General features: G+C 28.5%; 1 protein-coding gene across 1 annotated transcript; it reads left to right on the top strand.

Moving 5' to 3' along the window:
• Nucleotides 1–5,662: 5,662 nt before the first annotated feature.
• LOC113515419 (myrosinase 1-like) lies at nt 5,663–24,559 on the top strand. The gene is made up of 10 exons (XM_026899613.3): nt 5,663–5,819; nt 11,249–11,382; nt 12,909–13,077; nt 14,090–14,360; nt 16,620–16,755; nt 17,104–17,201; nt 17,712–17,843; nt 20,822–20,995; nt 21,637–21,878; nt 24,330–24,559. Exons 1-10 carry the CDS (start codon nt 5,767–5,769, stop codon nt 24,505–24,507), a joined length of 1,587 nt encoding a protein of 528 aa, XP_026755414.1. The 5' UTR covers nt 5,663–5,766; the 3' UTR covers nt 24,508–24,559.
• Nucleotides 24,560–24,906: the final 347 nt, after the last annotated feature.

The following is a 24,906-nucleotide window of genomic DNA, read 5'->3' as shown; positions in this document are numbered from 1 at the left end:
GGTCCATTTGAATAGTAAACGGTTAGCATACTCTATGGACGCTTGCAATATCAGAGTTATCACGTGAGGCGTTGTCGACTCCTAAGAAAGATTTTACGCTCTTTTAGAAAAACCCATGATAAACTCTTTAGGAAAATTCTTGGCTTTAATAATACTACTATTAAAACATTATTTAAAATACAATTTCCTTACTAACTGCAATCTGTAGCCCCATTAACTATAATTTGTAATTAATTGTTTATTTTATTTGCACATTAAAAACCTGTATGATATGCGTTGAAAAAAAAAATAAAAGACAATGCTGCAATATAATTACATATATCAGGTGTATAATATGAACATCAGTCCTACATAATGACGAATGTCTACTATAATTACCTACTGTAAATCTAAATCTATATTATCACCACTCACCGAAACGCTAAAGTAATGAATTAGATATACTTTTTTTTTTTATTAAAATAGTATTATATTCAATGCCAATCTAAATCTCTCAAAGTACGTATCCCGACATTGGTCTCAACAGACTTTCTTTAGTTTATTTTCTTGATTAGCATTTTTTCTACGTCAATGGATCTCATTTTTATGGCTTTAAGAAAATAAATCTTTCCAATCAAGATTTGTTTAGGTTTCACTCAACTGTGTACAAAAGAACGTGGCCTGAATTCTTTTAAAAATACTGTAATCATTTAGTTCGAAGCTTTTGTAATAAGAATTCATAAATTTGTATGATAAACTTACTTATAGATTTATCGATCGCTATTGATAATTTGCTAATCCTTCTTATATTATAAATGTGAAAGTTTGTAATGTTTGGGTATTTATTTGAATGTTTGTTTGTTTATAACACTTTATTGTACAGTCTTAAATTATAGAATACCTATGTATTCTCAATAACATAATAAGTACAATGGCGGATTTATCTCACAAAACGGATTTCTACCAGTCAACGTAAAAATGTCTGATAGAATTGGTAAATTGATAGAGACAAAAAAATAGCTAATTATGTTTGTTACTCAATTACAAATAAATAATTAAGCACTTGATATAATTTACTTTACGAGCTATTCCTCAGATCTCAAGTCTATTTATTAATTTATATACATACTTTAATTCACACTATAATAATACATTAATGAAGTTTTTAAATGATTTTTTAAAAGTACATAAAGTGTCTGAGGCTTTGTTTTTAGATTACAATACTAAACAATAGTAGATAAAAAAAAATTATGAATAGTTTTTACTCAAGTTAATTAAAATAATTTTTGATAGTATTTTTTTACGATTTTGCTGCCCTTTTCTTTTTCAATTTAGAAGAAACTTTCAATAACTCTTAACTGATAACAAATGTACGTAAGCGCCTGTGAAAAATATCTGACTCCAATACCATTACTTGTGAGTGCACAACTGTTTCAGTAATTCTAATAATATCGATATATATTGATGAATATACATATATTATATATTTACACACCCACACACACACACACACATACATATATATGAAATATATATAAAATTTTCTTTATTTTAACGATTTCAAAACTACCAACTTCTATTCTCCAGTACTAATAAGCGAAAAAATACTCACTGACTTGTTAAATATCAAATTATCTACTGGTGACTCGTAACTTCGTCCACATAACCAAGTCATATTACTTGACCAGGATAAAAAACATCCTATATCCTTTTACATAATACGTATACGTATGTGCCTGACGATATCATTGATTGAGCCTTTAAAGTAGCTAGAAATAAAAGACAAACAAACAGATAATCTAACATTCGCATATACATAGGATTATCACACTAAGAAAAGTTTTCTGAAATCTGCTACAGGAACAAAAGATAAGGGGTTCCATTCCACGCAGATAAAACACTATAGTAATATATAAAGTAAAAGTAAAGTAAAGTATAGTAACACACGGTAGTTCGTAAAATGAGTATCTATTTGAGTTTTTAAATAAAAATACTCACTAAAGTAATGAAGAATAAGATCCGATTTCCGCAAAGCGGTGGAGTTGAATATAAATCATTACATCAACGCCTTCTCTGATTTATTTGCATGCCACGTGAGGGAGTGTCAGACACACCTACTGGATGTCTATGGGTTATTTATAACGCTTATTTTTCTCGTCTCATAGAAAAAACATTTTATCTAAACCACGTTGATCATTAATACATTAAACTGACTTAAGACGAATGTATTTCAGTATAGCATACGATATGTGTGCATATTTCAATAATGATCTGGTTCTAAGGATTAGGTTTATCTATTATATTTGCTTTATCTTTTGTTGCTGGTAAGTATTTTTGATATTATAATCAGTTAAGCTATGTTATATAATAACTATTACAGTTATATAAAGTAACAATTATAATTATCTATGTTTGTTTTATAATATGTCAGTAATGCCCGTGACTTGATCCGCATACTATTCGAAATAAAATACACTTGTTTTACAAATTAGTTATATTTTATAAGATCTTATTTTACTACTATACAATAAAAATGTAACTAGACGATGTCTGCACATGAGAGATATTTAAGGAAAATTAATAAGCGAAATCCTATTAAGATCAATAGATATCAATGATTTTTTTATTTATTTTTTTTTATTTTGTCTATCTATCCGTATCTTTATTCTGGCACAAAAACAACTGCATCAAATTGTATCTTTACAGTTGTATTTATGAATGTCTAATTTAAAAATTGCTTATATTTTTCATGTTGTTATCCCAGCTAGAAGCAATCTTATTTTTTTTATTATATATCATTATATCGCCTATTTTTGAAATCCGCGCATACGAATTAGTGAGCAAAAAATTAGTAAATTATAAATATACTTATTTTAAAACAATATCTATTTAGATTATTTTATAGAGTATTATATCTTAAAAAATCTGTGTGAGAGATTAATCTCAAATCAAGAATAATTACAACATAAACAATGAGAATTCAAAACCGATAGGTTAGTATGAATATGCATATATAAATTATTATAAGTTAAATTAATGATAATTATCAATGAGTTTATTTTACTTTATATAGATAGAATATATATTTATATGAATATAAGACGGTCTGCGGTATTACTGAAAGGAATCTTTTTAAAACATACTAAGTATAACGGATTTAATTATTGCACAAGTAGGTATGCAAATAAATGGATATAATAATTAATTAAAATAAGAAAAATGAATATAATTATATGTTAATGAAAGAATTTAAATTATGTATATTATTATGTCTCCAACAAATGCAAGTTTAATCACCTCCATGTTTTTTTTTTTTTATAAATTTAATATTGCCTAGAACAGGTCTCAATTTAGCGATAAGACCGCCCATTCGTGCCTCTTTATTTTGTAATGCTATATATTTTATATAACTACAATTTTCTTTAGTAGAATAATAAATGATATTAGTTCTGTCGGAAAGTAAATATTTTCAATGATAATGAATAATTATAATACATCGTTAACACTTGTGTTATAAATAAATAGTGTATTTTATTGTTTAATATTTTGTAGTAGTACATATTACATTTTGATTGTAAAAAATAACTAGACTAGCTGACATATCGTCATAGTCATAGAATACTGACGGATCTGACGAATGTTACGTATATAGATCCGTCAGTATTCTACGACTATGACGATATATGAGTATTGTTGTTGGAAATGCTTAAGTCCATATACTTAAACTATTAAGAGTTAGAAAATGTACCTTGTAAGAATATGATCTGACAGGATTTAAATACACATCTCTGTAGTATCCGGAATAAGTATGAACTTAGTTACACAGCAGAAAGAAGCTCATCAATCAATAAATATTTCAACTACTTTTTTTAGTTGTCTCCACACCTGCTAGATGTACCTTCGAATCCCATTAGATCGAGTTGTCACAAAGTAAAATTTTTATTATAATTTGACAATAATTTCGGCCTCTCAAATTTAGAAATGCGCATTTAAAACATATTTCGATATACCTAATCTTACTCGTATCTTTAATCCAATCTATAATAAATAATCACGAGAAACGAAAACATATTGTAATCTCATTTCTTGTGTCTACCTTTTCTAGACTTTTCGATACTAATAATTTTCATTTTCAAACTTCAATATACGAATAGATATATTAAATCTCTTTTCAGACCCTTAGGTTTAATTAATTTAATGTAGCAAGAATTAATCCATTAAATTCTTGTCATCACTCAAGAGAAAATTAGAAGATTTTTTTCCATTTAAATGACTTTTTTGTCATTAAACATTAATTAAATATAATACTAGTTATACTTAGTTCTTTCTTTGTATTATTACTACAATTAGTTGAACAAAAGTCAAGAGCAGCCTTGAGGTAGTAACCAAACATGCAAACTCACTTTTACATTTGTATTATCATCTCATTTATATTTGTGTATTTATGTAGTACGTTAACATTTATTAAATACATTTTATTGTTATTTTTATTTATTACTTTTGACGTAGACAAATTTCAAATTTCGTAAATTTTATATCTGATATGAAGTTATTGAAATTCATCAACTCTATTTGAATTTAAACTCCCTACATAATTATATTAATATTATTTAAAATGTTAACAATACACAAAATAAATATGAAAGAAAATGTATTTACAATAAATATTTTTCATTTGTGAATGGTTGATCAAAAGCACCGTTCAAATGGCTATAGTTGTGTCGTCATTCATCATATTGAATCATATCCAAGGAAGTTTTTAAAGAATTTTTATATTTGTTCAATTTATTGATGCCCTGCTTCAAAAAACTCATTACAAATAGAGAATGATCTATGTGAATGAAAAACTCCGTTAAACCAACTAACGTGACTTCTTTTCCAATTATCTATCATAACCTCACTGAAACAACATATGCCATTACTGTAAGTTGAGTGAGGGAATTATCAGTAACAGAATCTAATAGTCACATTGCTAGCAATAAACCTTTTTAGCTCAAGTTTAATGCGGTTCCGCCTGGAAACCATAATGGTCATTTCTGTAATGGTCACGATGAGCTAACTGGCCTTCATCCTATCCTACTAACACCCAGTGGCACAGACGAGGTTATCTCTATTCCATTCTCATGTCTTGAAAAATACTATCAAGTAGATTTTTTGTTGTTTAAGGGAAAATAATGTCTCATGGTCGTGTGGCACTCTCATAAAATGAGTAACCCTTTCCTTTCACGTGGGTGTCATAAGAGGCGACTAAGAGAACTTAATGAATAGTCAGAAGCGTCCCTCTTATAAGCATAACTGCTGTTGCTATTCCACCTGCCAAGCGTGGTAAAATCCCCTCCAAAGGGGAAGGTTATGTTCAGCAGTAAAAAATTCACAACTATCAATATCCCATTGTTATCTTCTATTTAGCATACCTAACTAAGAAATTGTTCCTATTTAAGAAATTTACTTTCACACTTCCTATGCAAATTAAATGCAGATAAAGACTTAATGAACAACAAAATGTATTAATTTTAACAAGCCGACTATAGAAACCGGTAAATTCAACAGGTTTTGATTGTAAATTCCATAACAAAGTAGGCGGAAATAACTACGAAATGTCTCTAGTTGTCTCAGCTCTCGGAAATGTGACGTCATTAATCAAAATTATCTATAAGCAAAGTGCGAGCAAACCATATTCCTAGATAGGGAAACCCAAGAAGGTTATACCGTAATTTAAAAACACTAATTAACCTTAACGAACGATTAATCGGTAACAAATGCACCTGAGTCAAGTTAGTTCATAAAATGCGGAGCTCGAGTAAAGTCGCCAAGATCGGAGCAGTTCTTGTGAGCTTTAGGTGAGAATTTATCGACACAACAATACTGTTACGATAAGTGAAAACGATATTGGAAATCACAAAATGTTTTACTAGCGTTATTATTTGTTCACTACGTTTAGTGTTTTGTAATTTTAAAATATAATTGCAAAAATAGTAACTATTTTTTTATGCTAATTTATTACACTATATTATATTTACTGGAACACGCATTTTTTTTTTTTCAAATAAATATGTTCATGTGAATGTAATATGATTTAATTATCTCTCGAGTTATTGTGCTTTTGTTTCGTATTTAGTTTGACTTTTTTATTATATTGTGTACTATATATAATTGCTACTTTTTGGCTATATGGTCCTATATAGTTTTATTTGAATAATACTACCAGTATATTAGCTATTTTTTTCTGTTTAATTTACATTTTAGGTGATTGTGCGCTTATAGTATATTTATGTGGCATAAAGACAACAATTCACATATTGTGCTTCTCCTCACTTCATATTAGTCATAGCCGTGAAAATATTTATTTTTACATTATGTAATTCACTAAGTATAAATTTGACTATACGTAGGTATTAGACAGATTACTTTTTCTACCTTTTATAAAAATAAAAATACCCATAAATTACTCAAAAAATCAATAATAAAAGCAATAAAAAAATAAAATTTGACATGATTAATTTTTTTCTGTTTCATTTTTTATTTCATTATTTACTACTTTTTACCTTCGACTTCATTGGTATGATTGGGATATTATTAATTGTCCGAAATAAAAAAGTAGCCTATATTGTTCTTCATCTCAAATAATACAATGTTAAATTTCATGAATTTTAAATATCATTAGTTGAGCTATTAAGGCACTAATAACAACAAATATAACACAATAATATCAATAAGTATAAACATAGGTTCTTTGTTGTAGGTAAACGTATTCATATTTATTTTTATATTATAAAAGTACATTTGTATAAGCACAAAGTTTAATATTGATCCCTACACTAGGCTGAGTCCGTCCTGTAGGAAACAAGAATCGTATTGTCAAATACATGCTTACAGAAATTATATTTATATATAATTTCTGTAACCATGTATAATATATTTACTATACTAAACTTTATAATCCAATTATTGTTCAACACGGCGTATTTTTATATCTTATATTTGATTTATTATCCATTTGATTGTTTTATTACCAGTCCCTATACTGATCTATTTAATTTATCTTCTAGGCAAGTGCCTTCACACTTTATGCAGCTATATTGCTGTATTCAACAACTAAATTGAATGAAATAATTAAACAACAATAAAACGACTTTAAATACCATTTTGTAAGTTACAAACCATTTAAATACTAAACAACCAACTAAATAGAATATCTAGATTTCTCAATAACATTGTGTCAAAATCGTTACAGTTGTTTAGTTTTGAAATCAACTGGTTTTGCCTCAAATTTATATTATATATATATATATATATATATATATATATATATATATATATATATATATATATATATATATATATATATAATCTTTTCTATTATTAGTTAAAAAAGACTTCAAGGTTTTGATTACCAGAGGGCCTACCATTAAAATATTTTCCGAAATTTCGGGCACGAACGATATATATATATATATATATATATATATATATATATATATATATATATATATATATATATATATTCCTCTGGACTATTAGGATAGGATTTATGATGAACGTAACGTTAAGCTCCATTTACTGGGTCGATTTAGGTACGAACAAAAACACGAAATTGAGCCCGAAAATTCGGATTTTTATTTCATGGTAGACTACCAGTATCCTGCACAATGAAAAAAACAAAAGTTTTGTTTTTTTTTTCATTATTTTTCTTACGGAACAGTAGAGTTTATATTTTATAGTTATGAACCAAACAAACCCTTGCTATCTTACATGAAGATCACACGGGAAATACTCTCAATGACTGTTTTTTCTTAACACGCAATATTATATACGCAACATAATATAATATAATAGGAATTATGACAGTGAAATTACAGGGTACGAAGTATCTTAGTCTACAAGAAAGGTAACACATGAAAAGGTAACATTTTGTAATTCATAATTTTTGTCATATCTATATATGATGGTTATCATTTTTCATTAAGTGAAAATAAGATTTAAAACAAGCCGTCGGCTTGTTTTCCTAATATGTTATAAAATGGCAGTGCATTTTTTATGACAGTCTCACTGTCATAAAAAATGCACTGCAGATGTTTCGAATAAGATTAAAACTATTAAAATTGTATTTATTATTAGCTTTTTGCCCGCTACTTCGTACGCATGGATTTCAGAAGTAGGAAAACCACTAAAATAAACTACTTCTAAATGGTGTATCATACCAGATTTTGAGTTAGACCTTCGAGAACACAAGTGTGATAACAGCATCCAATTTGGTGCAATAGTTTCTGTGTGATGCTGGAACAAAGATAGAAATAGGTAAAGAGACATACAGATAAAATTTTTAAAAATTATTGTTTTGAAATCTATTAGTACAACCATCGGCTAGTGAAAATTTTAATAATTTATTATTATTATTATAATAGATAATTTTGAATAAACTGATGAATATGTAGCGAAATAGTTATGTTTAAGTCGAAGTATTATGGTTTCCATTATTTTCGCATATATTATGAGAGGCAGGCATGATATACATGTATATATGTATACATGTATATGTATGTGCGCGCTTAGATCCCGCTGGCTTTGAAATTTTTTCTTTAAAATATGTTACATTTATTTATATAAATATATTTCATTAATATTTCTATAATAAAAAATTTGGATGCGTTTTACTCGCAAACAACAACGGATTTAAAACTTTATAAATTTGTTACACTAAAAAAACACCTAAACGAATAAGCTTGTTATTAATATTCCGTATACCTATACTACCTACAGTTCAGTACAATAAAAAAAATCAGTATAGCTGTGTACGCAAAGTAAATATACCTACACAAAATGTTTAGATACCATGATCTAGAGTTTATGTTAGTAATTACAGTAACTTAATAATAATAATAACAATATACATATCGAAATAATAAATAAACGAAATCATCCCAATCGTTATATCGGTCAATGATATTTTCCCAACCAGTCTAGAACAACATCTCAGACGGTTGGGATTCCGAGGCAGTTCACATCACTAGAAGTGTTTTTTTTATACAACTTAGAATGGCAAAATAGCTGACGGCCCACCTGGTGGAAAGTGGTAATCGTCGCCTATAGACATGAGCAGTACCATGGACATAACAGAGTGCAAAAAGCGGTGCTCTTAGGAACTGCCCGTATAATACGCCGGTTTCTCTCCATGAGGCCCTGAACCCCGTTTGACTGTGATAATTTACTACCTCCTCGCCTTAAGAGAGGAAATTTGAATTTTTTTCAAAAAAAAACTTTTATTTATAATACATTCAATAATAATCATTTTTGAATAGTCATTTCTTAAGAATGTTTATGGCTGGGCAGCAATTGCTTTTATTACATATATAAAGTTATTTAAATAATTTTCCTTTTGTAACCTATAGATACTACTTTAAAAGATTTCTATTTCAAAAGATAAAAATAAATTCTATAAAGTACTACATTATTATCCGCCTACACCTGTCTAGACCGGTTTCAAGATTTTCTGTGAAATCCAATAGCATTTCCTGAGAAATATCAGACTCAGTTAAAGATACGAATCTTGGAGTAAATAAATCTTATTATTATATATAAATACTTTGTAGGCCATGCAGACATTAAGTCTATGATAGTACACGTATTGAATGATTGATTATAAAACTTAGACATAGGTTAATATGCCCGTGATATAATGCCCGTTGATATAGTGTGATAGAAAATGTGTATGGGAAAAGATTTCGTACACTACGATAGAACTTTTTTTATATAATTAAGTAAATGTTTGCCAAAATTAAATAGAAATGACACCACTAAGATGTTTATGCTAATATTTTATAATTGGGCGTTTGTTAACTCTTAACGCTTTAATAGCTCGACCAATTGTCATTGTTTAACAAAAAGATATATTATATTACTAATTTTAGCACCTGTCAGGTGACACTAACTGCAATAGTCGGAAACGAAAACTAAATATGCATTGGAATACTGAAATACTCAATATCCTGATCGTCCATTAAAAAATGCTCGACATTGTTCAATCTCATTAATCAACATCAAAATATGGATGTTAATAGAGTATGAGCGCCAAAAATCACAGCTGATAATCATATTATTATCGCTATTATTTCTCGTCCTAAGCTCTGTAAGCAAAAAGATACTTTGTCGCGGTAGAAAACTATTGTACAATCTTCTGCCTGACCTGGTTCTCCGCAATATGGTAGTACGTATAAAGGCATCTGTTGGAGCCATCTATCTGTACAAAGGTTTTAATGTCACCTACGAATGTCTGTTCTGTTCCAACCTTCTATAAGTATCACAGCCTGACCAACAAATATCTATTTTAAAATGATTATTTGAGTAATCATCAACTCCCACAGTTTTGAATATCTTTGAATAATTATCACAGAAAAATACTATCGCTATTAAGGAAAACGGAGAAGGAAACCCTCGCTCTAGTTAACATTTTAGTTAGCCCTTGACTTTTATCGTAGGTTATATTATTTATTACTAGGGAAATATAAAATCAAAGTTATGAAATCCAGATAAAATAAAACGATTAAGCAAAACACTGTAAACAATATGAAAATCATATTAGGGTATATTTTTATTCGAGTAATAACATTTCTACACGGGTCTTTTGATACTTGTATTTATTTTATATTATAGGAGATAAACTAGCAAGTGACTCACCTGATTGTAAGTGATCACTGCTGTCCACAGGAACTCGCTACATCAGAGAAATTGCAAATATATTGCCGGCCTTAAAAGGTCTTTTAACTTTTTGTTATACTAAGGACATTATTAAAATCAGTAAATGACTTTTTAATGTTCATAATATTTTCTATTAAAAATTATGCTTGATGAATAGGTTATTAACTATCTAATTATTAATAATTATTAGTTGAGCATAATTTTTAATACAAAATATTATGATATATTATAATTTTTATATTGTAAAATAATAAAATCATATTTTAAAGTCTCTCATTTGACTAAAATATCTTCTTTATTCTCTAATTGAGTCAAGAAAAAGACAAAACAGATACGAGTTTGTATTTTGCCTAAAAATTTGTCTAAATAGATTTACATTAAATTATGCATATCTGTAAATCGGTGCATTTATCTATTATAATTGTTCTTGAGTGCATTATTACTTATATAGTATATTGTTGGTTTGCAATTTAAATTAATAAATAATGTTTTCTATAGCAATTATGTGCAACTAATAGATAATTGCTATGTGTTTAACGATGATAAATGTAAAATGATTATGTTATCATTCTAGCTTATTGTGCTTGGCACATAGAGCTATAGCCATTGAAGGCTTCGGTAATAAGGAAGACTACGAGTTTCCAGAAAACTTTAAATTTGGTGTTTCGACGGCCGCATTTCAAATAGAGGGAGCATGGAATGAAGGAGGTAAATTATACTCAGTAATATTTTTTATAATTAATTTTAATACGATGTTATTTCTTTACCTTATATATACAACCATCTATAATACCATTATTTATGAAGAGAATAATACATTTTACTTGTAGGTAGTCTAACTTATGTAAAATTACATTATAAAATAAATATTAAATTTACAAATTTATCCGATGTTATTAATGTACATAAGACAACCCATGATAACTGTTGTAGGCCTCAGAAATTTTATTTTTAAATACTTATATAGGTACATACATAAAAACCCACTTAACAAGTTTAGTTTTTTATTTAACAAGTTTTTGTATATTATTATTTTACATACCACAATTACAAGTGTACTTCCACATTGGCATAATTAAAAAAAGGTAATTTAAATAAATCTTATCGTTCTTATGTGTTATCTGTGCTCTATATTTGTTAAAGATAAACAATGTTAAGTGTCCTACTATCTATTTACAGATTATAGTAATATTTTAATTTTCATCTGAATAAACCATAAAACATATAAACTATACATGATTATAATACTCGTATGTAATAGTCGATGATCCCAAGCTCACAGGTGGTGTCAAACCCTTAAGTCTAAGACGAGACTTTTCCTTCCTTTGTGTGTTCTACTACTTGTGTAACAGATTGTGTTCTGAGGAATTGTTTGAAATGATGCCCACTTTTTATCATCGCACCGCTCGTTTTCAAAAGGATTTTATCCTCATACGCTTGAACCTAAATGGTCACGAATAATGCAAAATTTCAAAGAATTGTTCTCCCGCAAACGCTCAGGCTGTGGAAAGAGCTTCCTGCCTAGGTTTCTTCTAGAGGCTACAGTATAGGGTTCTTCAAAAAGGATATGTTAAGGGTCGACAACGCGCATGTTACACTCCTAATGTTGCAGGCGGCCATAGGCTACAGTAACCGTTTACCATCAGACGACCTGTGTCTTTGTTTATCACCTTCATGGTATAAAAAAAATCTGTCAAGTGCGAGTTGAACTCACACTCTGAGGGTTCCACACATAAAATAAAATCTGTACAAAAACTGGTTTTGTTACACCTCGTTGAGTTTTTATGAAAATTCTTTTTCTTCCATTTAAATATTTAAGGACTTTTTCAAAATTCCCGCAGGAACGAAAGATGACAAATTCGCGAATATATTACCGCTGTTATAATTTATTACAATTAATTGAAATTAGGGGCAACTACATTTTAAAATAAAACATTAACTCTTTTAATTATAAAAATCACTTTATTCATTAATCAATAACTAATTATAAAATCCATACAAGAAATAGTATATGAATACCATACCATAGAAAAAACAAATTTCTTTTGCAATTTCGATACATAAATACCATGCAATTCTGCTTTGTTTATTTTTCTTCATTCCGATTTTTTCAATACTCATATTTCTGGTTCGTGCATGTTCAAAAAAAGGTTATTGACCGTTTTGGTATTCAGTAAGATATTTTATTATGAACATATATGTAAATATGAGAATAATTCTTATATTGTTTACAGGTAAAGGAGAAAGTATGTGGGACACTTATCTCCATCAACACCCAGAATATACTCTAGATCATTCTAATGGTGACATCGCAGCTGATTCATACCACAAATATGCTGAAGATGTTAAATTAGTTAAAGATCTTGGAGTACAATACTATAGATTCTCATTTTCATGGCCACGGTAAGTTATTTCAATTTTGTTACATTTATGTTAATTACGTATACCATATGTATGAAAAAGGTATGTGAACTAAATAAATAATACTGAATAGCAAATATCTTGAAATATTACTCCAAAATATATATTGACCAATTAGCTATAAAATTGGCAGCAAAAACTCATATTGTTTAAAATCTAATTTGAAAAAAGAGACTAAATTGGTAAATATATCTAAAATTATTTTTATTAATTACTTTTTAAAAAAATTTACTTAGCAGCAAATAAACATTTTTTCTTGTCGCTAAGCTGAAATCTTACTCTTAAATACTCAGTACTATTATTGTTCTAATGCATAATGTTACTGCCTATAATAAAGTATTCAATGTTACCGTGCTAAGGTCAATAATATTTAATAGTGGAATGCTAAGAATCGTTTTTAAATATTATTTGTTGTTAACTAAAATAGTATGAGTTTTATTAATATTTTATTTCTTTATAAATGTACTGTGCAAATTCATTTCGGTCAAAAAAAAATAAGCGACATATTTTTTTCTTAACATACGAACGGGAGCAAACGAGATTTGGAGTCACCTGATGGTGATCAATCTCTGGCACAAAGAACAAAAAAATATGTCTGTATTCCTATAAACAAGAACAGATGATTAGAGATCCCATGTAAAATCAAAATACTTTTCGGACATAAAAAAATAGAGCGAAAATTACAAAAAAAAATTGTTTTTCATCAAGTTCACTGTCAATTTTGCTACCGTTTCTAATACATAGTATAAAATACTTAAATACATAAATATATTAAAGTCTAGTTTTAAATTTAAAAGCCCATATGAATCTATCTTATCTATATTGGAAGATTGTCAAGGATAAAATGTACAATTCAGAACGAATTTAATAATGTACCTCTTACATTATGAATTCTTATCTGATATAATCTAAATACATATAGATAAGCTTTTCATCTTATTTGTGACATTAGATTAGTAATTAAATATTTTTGTTTTATTCTCTTTTTACACAGTTTACTACCTAAAGGGACTGACAATAAAAAAAATAAAGATGGCATAGACTACTACCATAGACTATTAAAAGAACTCAGAAAAGCTAATCTAACCGCAATGGTCACTTTATTTCATTGGGATATGCCTACTCCATTAATGGATCTTGGAGGATGGAGCAATCCAAAAATGGTTGATTACTTCTTGGACTACGCAAGATTTGTATTTACGGAATTTGGTGATGAAGTCAAAATCTGGACTACTATGAATGAACCACAGCAACATTGTTATAATGTACGTATTAAAAAAAACTGATAAATTCTGCATCAGTTGTTGTATCTTGGCTTTTTAGAAAAAAATATTCTAAATGAGTTAGCGGGCTGTAGTTTTTCATTGCCCTAAAACTAGTTTAGCTAGCTGAAGACCCATATCTTAGAGCATTTATGAATAAGACACCAAAAGTAAAATATATATTAAATTATTAATCATGCTAAAATAGATGACAAACATAATGTCCGTAAACAAAAGAACAGAAAGTAAAATAAAGTTTAAAGTATTAGAACAATACAGAAAAAGAATTCTGCGGCCTTCTAACTTGGCATGGTTGTTTATTATTGCTACACCAAAACAATATTATTTTGAAATAACGTATATTTGTACTGATATCACGCAAAAACTATTGCACTAAATTGAATTCCTTTTTTAAAGTTGTATTTCTGAATGTATACCTTAAAAACTGGTGTACGTTTGATCTTAATACATCAAGTGTATTAATGACTTATTTCCTTGGTTTTCCTATTTCTAAAATCCACGCGTACTAAATAGTGGGCAAAAAACTAACTATACTCGTATATAGATATAGTCAGTCAAAAAATATTTTTTATCCTTATAATGTGAACTTATAATTATGAATATTGTATGTTAATATCTAAGGTATACATATATATAAATTAATCTTAACATAAAGTATAAAATATATATAAACGAGTAAGACTGACTGCGTAATTGGTAAAAAGTAGACACGTTTTTCAGTTACACAATAAATTGAGTTATATCAAAAAATATATTACATTCTAAAAAAGTAAAAAATAAAAATATAGAAAATGTTGCCATTAGCAATAATAGTGATGTTATCATGTAGCACATTTGTTTGTGATACAATGCAAATTTTATGGTGCACGTTTTAGCCTTGTGAACTGGTAATACAAGAAATCCAATACTCCGGAGACTAGTTGACGCTATCTTTTTTACCTGATTATCGACTTATTTAAAAATCTAATTTCAATCCGCTGTTGCAATGTACAAATATAAGTATACATATATTATTAACTGTTTACCATGAATCTGAGGTGTCTTGTTCTTCTTGGAGTTTCTATAGTTTCTTTCTTATCAAATTTAGGAATAATCAGATAAAAAAAATATTATATAGTAATATATATTTTGAAATATGTTCTAATTATGAAATACCTAGTAGAATGGCTATATCATAAAAAAACTGTATTCAAAATTTCCATTTTCTAACCAAAACGGTTCTGGTATACATTCATAGATTAATCAGTCGATCAGAACAAACCTATACATTTAAGAAATTACCATTCACAGTATTTCAACCACTTTCTTATATCTATTTGAGGTCGACGTAACATATTTTTCTTTTATATTTATTTTATGCAGATGATAGATTTTCAATATTTTTTACAGAAAAGATTAATTTTAATATTATAATATTATTTTACATACTAAATAAACATTAAAATTATAAACCTAACAAAAATATATCTTTTCTGTTATGCCATAATAATAGCATTCAATTAATAATGAACAATCATTAATTCTATGCATGACCAAAATATCAATTCCTCTCTGGAATTTTATGCTAAGCTAAATCAGTGTAAATTATAAAATATAATCTACCAACGATGTTTCTTACTGTAAATTCTCTAAGATGTATATCAATACAGATATTCCGGAACCAACTCTGACTAAAGTTCAAATCACAAATTTTAATAAGTTATAATTCAACATGCGATACCTTTTTGTATATTAAGGTGATTGGTCATTAAACAAAATTAAACAAGAAAAACTAGATGGCGTACCGAGACTTGTGGTTTTTATCGATTATTTTGTAATTAAAGATAATTTGAAATAAAATTTCTTAATTGGCGAGTGATTTTTATTATTATTCATATTGATATAACAGATAATACGCGATCTTTTCCTAAATAAATTATAACCCACATAATCTCAATGTTTCTTGCTAGTATATGTTTTTTTTAAGAAGTTAAAGAATAAAGACAAAAATTATGATAATTTTTGTCTTTACTATTTGTGGGTAAAAAAATAACGCAACTACACGCCAATTTAAAAAGATTGCCTTAAATTGTTTTAAATTATAAAATAATCAACAAAAACTACAAGTCCCGATTCTAGCACCGTCTAGTACTTTGTATCCAATTTTAACCAACCTTAAAGTATTTTATCGCTATTATTCGTATCTAAATTATAATTATTTTTTATAAATTTATATTTTAATTATTATAATTAATTCAACAGGGTTACGGGACCAATTATTTCGTCCCAGCATTAGAGTCAGGTGGTATTGGAGACTATTTATGTTCACACTACATGATATTAGCTCATGCAAAAGCATACCGCCTGTATGAGAAAGAATTCAAACCTTATCAAAATGGTAAAATATTTTTATTTGTACTCACAATTATTTGTTCTTAAAATTTCAACTATTTCTTACTAATGTTATAAATATGAATGTTTATAAAGGTATTTAATATTTAGATGTTTACTATTCAATCAAAATAACAATCCAAATCCATCACAATGAAATAGCTAGACAGATTTGAATTAAATTTGTGAGTACACAACAGGACTTATATTAAAATAAAGCAGAATATTTTATCATAATTACTGTGGGTATAACCATAGATTATTAAACAAAAAAAAATCAAAATTATATCTATATGCTTACAGCATGACATTATTTAAATATGATATCTGTACAATTTCTTATTTTGTCTAATAGGTAGAGTTGGCATAACTCTAGATGCTTTTTGGGCGGAACCAAAAAACAGTATCGACCCTATAGACATAGAAGCCGCTGAACGGTACCGCCAGATGCGCGTAAGTATCTATAATGATTACACCACTTCACAAAATCAAACTACTCTGTGTTGCAGCGAACTACATAATATGTTTTGCATAGATCTGACAGTTAAATATCTAGAAAGCATTATAAAATCAATCAATCAAAATATTGAAAAATAACTTTCCTCAGTTCAGATATAAAAGACCTTTATAAACCGTTGATATATAAAAGCCCCAAGATTCAGAGTTGCATACACAAGTAACTAGAAACCGTTTCGAATGTAAATTACAAAATCAGTAGTTTTCTTAGGGTAAGGTGTGACAAGAGTCAAGTAATTTTTACTGTAAAAAGGAATCTACATATTAAGATATTTTGTAATAAAATTTTTACATAATTTAATGAATTTCTTAACATATTTGAATTCAATCGTTCTGGATTGTTAAAATGAATATAAAAATAAAGTGCATTTAGTTCAAAATTAAATACACTTTAGTTTCTCTGTTATTATAATTAAAATCAAATTCAATTATAAATATTATTTTCAGGTGGGTATATATGCACATCCAATTTTTTCAAAAGTTGGTGACTATCCTCCATTAGTTCGTAACATAATCGACGGCAATAGTAGACAACAAAATTTCACTAGATCTCGGCTACCAGTGTTCTCACAAGACGAAGTAAGTTATTTTAATGTTTATTGTTTTTTGCATTTTAAAATATAAATATTAAAGTAAGAAAAGCCCCAAACATCTCTACCTAGTTTGAATCTGACAGACGCTAAAACTTTGCGCATCACTTTAAATTTCCAACTAAATCTTCGGTATTAGAAAACGTCAATAACAATCCAAGCTGTTCTGAGTGACGGCAGTGAACTCAACCCCTACCATGTTGGATTCTAATATTATGCTCCGCTGAATATCAACATCAACTGCAACAATCATCAAATGACACTGACTACCCTATTTCTCTGTAATGTATGATAATGGAATAGTAACATCGCCTGCGCTAGCGGTATATGCTGACAGAGCACCAGTGAAGGATGATAGGTGAGAACGAAAAGACAAGTCAGCTTATCGTGATGAATTCTCTTGAAATAGAACACGATAGTTTTCAGGAGGAACCGCGAGAAGGTCGATCTGACAGGGTGTAGTGTTGCAAGGGGGCTACTAAACCTCGTTCTTAATAATCCCTTCTCCCCCTGATTATCATATTAGGTATTACAATTGAGTGATCTATATTTATTTTATGTTTTATAAATAATTCTATATAATCTGTTTCATTCAAGTCGAAGTTTGGCGCAAATAATTCAGGATATTGCGTCATCCAATGTCTACGCAAAAAATAAGTAACAGTATTAGTTACTATTTTTAAAAAGAGTTAAAATAGAATCAGTATCTACAAAGTTAAAAAAGATAATGTTAAATAATATAGTATAGTGACTGTTATTATGTTAAACTAACGAAATTAAAATATGAATTATAATTAATTACTTTTAACAACAAAATTAACAGATATAGTTTTATAACCAATAAGCAAATAAATCATTAAAGTATCAAAATCGATTATGAAGCGAAGTTATCACATAAAAACCTTAAAATTGCTTAAAAGTGGGAAATAATCCAAGAATAAAAAAAAAATTAATTATTTTTTATGGCTTAAGGTACTGATGTATGTATGTTACTACTCAAAATATTTATATGCACTATGTTGTTGTTGTTAGTGGTTTCTTCGCTGACGTATATAGTTAAGACCAGGGTTAGGTAGGGTTCCTAAACTTATTTTGTCTACCACTTTGAGAATAAATTATTTTTTAGCGCCCCCATTTTTTTACCTACTTAAAAACCACTATAACTTCAAGATCAACAAATCACCCCCCCCCCCCGAGCCTCTACACAACGCCATAATTTTTTTCTGGTTCTCTTACCGACCCCCTTTAGGCTTGCAGTGCCCACAAGGGGACGTTATCCACCCACCTTGGGAAAGGCTAGTTTAAACCATTCTGTCTGAGTTTCGATTGCCTATTCATATCACTCTCACTCTTTTCATTTAAGAATTCCCTCCTGTTGGTGCAACTAATTCATTCATTCATATCACTATAATTTTGATATTAATATCTGGATCATTTGAATACAATTTCAAAATCATTATCATCACATATTTTGTGGCGATTTTGGCACCCATTGATATCAAAGAATACAGTTCTTTTACATTAATTGAACGTAATACCAACTTTTCTGCTTACTTTTGCGTTATAATTCTATTCAAGCAGACTTTAATCAACATACCGTTTTCTTAAGCTATATTCAACACTGAGTAAAGATAAGTCTACGAGCTAAAGACATTTTCTTAATCTACGGATTTCAGTACCCAATTATTACCCTAGAGATACAAAGAAGATGCTTGGATCAGGTATTCATTGTATCTATTTAGTTAATGTCAAAGTAACCCTATTACGCTAAAGAAAAACTTTGCATGCCCGTCATCCTGCTACCGTAATACAGTCAGTAACTGAAACTTGAGAGAGAAAAGTTAACTAAAGTAATTATAGGCAGGCGCACAAAAGCGTTTTCGATCTAATTATATCAACATGTCACTGACTATATTTGAGGTTATTATCGTGACCACGTATCTTTATTTGGTTTTAGGGCTTCTTCAATAGACAATTTAGAAAGAAGATAAAAAAAATCTAAAAAATCTATTGTGAAATGGGATTTCAAAGTACAGATGCTGTTAGTAATCTATAAATACCTCAACAGGAGAGTAAAAGCGGAAAACAGTGTTAACGGTGCACTGCTCTCGATTATGTCAAGTAAAAATGTATCGAGCAAAGCTCGCCTTGCTATAATTCAAGGAGTACTGACACCAACACTCATGTATGGAAGCGAATCGTGGGTATGGCAGAAGAAGCATGAAAGTAAGATAAATGCTGTACAGATGAGAGCTTTGAGAAGTATGTGTGGTATTACTTTAAAAGATAGAGTAAGAAACAGTGTGATTAGAGAGAAGTGTGGACTGAAAGACGATGTAGTGACAAAAATCGAAAAAGGAATGTTGCGTTGGTTTGGTCATTTGGAGAGGATGGATGAAAGAAGAATTACGAAAGAAATTTATCGAGCAAGAATGAATGGAGATGTCGGTAGGGGCCGCCCTAGACGGACGTATGTCGACCAAATAGGCGACGTGCTGAAGAAGGGCCAAATTAAAAGTACCCGTAACCGACGAGCGTGTATGACAAGATTGATGAATGTGGAAGAAGCGAAAGAGGTTTGTTTGAATCGAAGCATTTGGCGTTCCATTGTTTCTGCCTACCCTAATAGGAGACAGGCGTGACAGATATGTATGTATGTATGTAAATACCTCAACAAAATGCACTGTTACTAAGCGGTTTTTTGTAGAACAGGACGGCTTTAGAACTGGGTTGTTTTTAATTTTCCGCAAAATGATGTAATCCAGTTACATTTCAGCAAAAAAAAACTGTTCTAAGAACTGGTTATTGAAAGAACCTATTTCTTCTTATATTAATAAAATCAGTAAGAATTTCCAATATTAAAAAATATCCAGTATTTAAAGAATTTAATTTTTAGAGAAATACGTCTTTTTTTCTCTTTACAGTATCTTTAATATTACTCATTATAAAGCAGAGATATGGTTTCAGATCCAAGAAATAAAAGGAAGTTCAGACTTCTTCGGTTTAAATCATTACACAACCTATTTGATGTCACAACCTACTGTCAATGACACGTGGACTATTCCATCGTGGGACCATGACACATTTGTAAGAATGGAACAAAATCCAGCGTGGCCGATTCCAGGTGCGGATTGGCTTTCGGTACGTATGTAAACTTTTTATACTAGAAACGTAAACAAGTCAATGATCCACGTGATAGACTCTTCTACAATACTTAGAAATAAGAAACGCCATAGACCTCAGATAATATAGGTACTTTAACCAATTGAGGAGTCTCTTTTTGGCGATATAAACGATATCCTGACGAGACATAATATATCACGAATAATACTCGTGGATTTGAAAATTGACTTATAATTGATTATTTTTCAACCTTAGTAATGAAATTCAAACATGTTTTGCTGCTTTATGATAACGAACTGTAATTAAAACTGAATACTTATTTTAATATCTGCTCTGTTTTTTATAGATATTATATCCTGATATAATTTGTATTAAATAATATCATTCTTTAGTAGGTACTATATATGTTATATAATAGGCTATGCCATAATTAAAAAGGTAGAATTGGCTTAAATTTAATACATAATCTATGTATATTGCCACAAGGACACTTCATATCCTTAAATATTCGGAAAAAAAAAACACGGATACAATTAAAATCACAAATTATAATACCTGATCAAATTCTAAATCTATGCTAATTTACTGATCTAGATTTATATTTAGAGCTTTATTAAAATATACGTATTTAATTAAATTGTACATTAACTTTTCATCAGATCTACCCACCAGGCATTAGAAAACTTTTGAACTGGATCAAAAATAATTATGGGGATATGCCAATTATTATTACCGAAAATGGAATGTGCGATTTTGGTGGACTCATGGACTACACTAGAGTACAATACTACAACGATTATCTTTACCAAACGTTATTGGCAATGAAAAAAGACTATGTCAATGTTGAGGGATACTTTGCTTGGACTCTGTTGGACGACTTCGAATGGACGGATGGATATGCGTGAGTAATTTTTATTTAATAAATTATTAATTTTCTTTTAAGTTCAGAGCAATTTATTAATTATAAAAAAAAGCAAATGACATTCATATGTAAGAGAGAAGCAATAAAGTCTCTTAAGATCAGAAAATTCACAGTGACTCTAATAGTACAAAGCTATTATAAATTAGCTAGTATTATAAGGAACATCATAGCGCTACGATATTGGATTTTTTTTTCTTTATAGTTATAAAAGTCTAAAAATAACTTAAAACAATTTTTTTGAAAAAAATCAGTGCTCAAACACTTATTTCTTCATTTTGTCTTTGACTTTTCGTTTATCTTTTTCTTAATGAAATCCTCCCTTCGACCCCCTTACTTCTCGTTTCACCATACTATTACTTGTAAGCTTACTCTTAAACCTAATTTGAACTTAGGTATAAACTATATAATTTATTACAATATTGATAACCCTTAATAATAAAAAACAAGACATGTTCTACGTGAAGAATCCTTTAAAATAACGCATTAAAGATAAATTATCTAAAAAAATCGTCCTTGTTATAGCATACGAATATTAATTAAATTCTGATGTATAATAATATGTAATTATGTTAATACTACACGCGGTACCTAACTACAGGCAATTGTAATGCTAATAGGATACAATAAAGTGACCAAACTCGATAATTAAATACTCGCTACTAATTATGAGCCACTGATTTAATTACATTGATACCTAATTATTCACGTTCAATAATTTTCTACTACGTTAAATTTAAACAATAAAATATCAAATGTATAGTAGTATAATTTGATTTACAAACCAACTTGTGAAAATCATATAATTTAAATCATTTATTTATCATCAATATGTGTGACAAATTATTTATATAAAAATGAATGTAATAGCTTGAAATTTTTTATCATACTTAATTGAAATAAATAGAGAATATATACGTATGTATACATATATAAATTATTCCTGATTATTATATAAAATACTTACCCATAATGTTGCTTTTTATGAGTCATAGTATATTTGAATCCAACGTGGTAGGGAGCATGTTTACTGCCGTCACTTGGATTAATTAGATTTGTTATCGGTATTTCCCATCATCGTACACTTAGTCGGAAATTTAAAATGACACAAAGTTTTTAGTGTCAGATTCAAATTCACGACCTTTTAAATGAGAATAATAAATGAGAAATGATAAATTAATAATATCGATTATGTTCGTGTAATAAACAGAGTTCCCCTGTCACGAATCACTAATTAATAAAACAAAGCTTACTTAATCTATAATTGAAGCCATTCGATTATTATTAATCGATACAATCATGACAATCGTTTAACAGATTATTAATAATTGCTGTAAATAATGATCGTGTCTCACGATCATGCACCTCATCTTCAATTCAGAACAATAAAATTTTATGATACCTACTTTACAGTATTGTTCGTTACAAAATCATTTGGTTCTACATTTCTCATTAGGAAAGAATATATATTTATTCCATGTATATTTATTCCCAAATTAATGACAATAAATGGTGGATTTAAAAATAAAATCAGCTGTTTGTGTACTAATTATATATGTAAACTAAGAACCTCTTACGACCTTGTGCATGGCTATATTAAACTAACTATTCTCTATATATCATGTACTATGTGACTCAATATTGTTATAGCTTTCATTATGCTTTAACTATTAATGTATTTCTAGTCAACAATATATTACTATTCTTATTAGTCATAAATAAAAAAAAAATCGTTTATATATATAAGAGATTTTTAGTCACTTATAGAGATGATATATTTTTAACACTATCGTCCAGTTCAGATTTATGACTTCATTTAATTTCGCTCTTTTCTTTTAATCGCTATTCAAGAAATAAAAAGCATGTTAAAAAATCTGTTTTTATTCATATGTACCTAAATGTCCTATACGTTCAAGCCCTAAAATCAGGAACTTAGTCCAAGAATGGATGGAAAGATCCTTAAATATGATCTAGAATAACAAATCATTAAGAAATAAGTAGGTAGGTATCTACTTTAGTATCTACAAACCTTGTTCGAGTATCTAAACTATTTATGACGTTACATTGCCGAATTATTGCATCAGCTAGAACATTGCACCAAAAGAACAAACGACGGTGATCACCATAATTATCTTAATATAATCTTTATAATAACATACTTTTATTTATATTACATGCTTTTATATCAGTCAACTATCAAACATGTTTTTATCCTAATCTGCCGTCTTTTTATCTCATTAAAATTATTTAATAAAAAACAGTCATATTATACATAAACCACAAAAACACATGCAATATACAGTATTATTCTAAACACTTCTTGTATCTTTTATCTTAGATTAATATTTTTTTTCCTTTTTATCTTCTTATTCAACCTGTATAAACTATTAATCAGTTATCTCTAGTTTCAAATATCTATTATTTTCCTTGCAGAACAAAGTTTGGGTTATATGAAGTGGACTTTAACAGCCCTGAAAGGACTCGAAGGAAAAAGTTATCTGCTGATAACTACAGAAACATAGTAATGACGAGGAAAATCGACTTTGACTATATAAAACAACCTAGAATGAAAAAGTTACCATACCAAAGGAATGAAGAAAATATTGTGTGATCATACCCTATTTCTGTGATATATACTTAGATTATATTTACTTATTATTGAACATTATTGACTTTTTCTTTTTTTTTATTCAATTTATAATTATATAATTATGACTAAATGACCTACATTACTGATGACTACATTATAAGATACTTCAAAAAGGGTATATTAAGGTTTCTCTAGGGTCAACAATGCACACGTGACACCCAGTTCTCACCCACTTAGTAGCCACTACAGTAACCATTTATCATTAAACGGGCAATAATATACAAAATAAAAAATAAAAATATGGTACTCACTTACCTTGTTTAAGAATGGAAAACTTTCTTATCGTTTTCAAGCTGTTAAGTATGTATTCGATTTCCCCTATTCCGTGAATTTATTATACACATAAATTTTCATATAGTT

Source organism: Galleria mellonella, unplaced genomic scaffold (genome assembly GCF_026898425.1).
Source record: "Galleria mellonella isolate WM207_F2 unplaced genomic scaffold, CSIRO_AGI_GalMel_v1 utg173, whole genome shotgun sequence".
Taxonomy (NCBI): Eukaryota; Metazoa; Arthropoda; class Insecta; order Lepidoptera; family Pyralidae; genus Galleria; species Galleria mellonella.
Note: the sequence above shows the minus strand (reverse complement) of the source record. Positions and strands in the feature narration are given on the sequence as shown.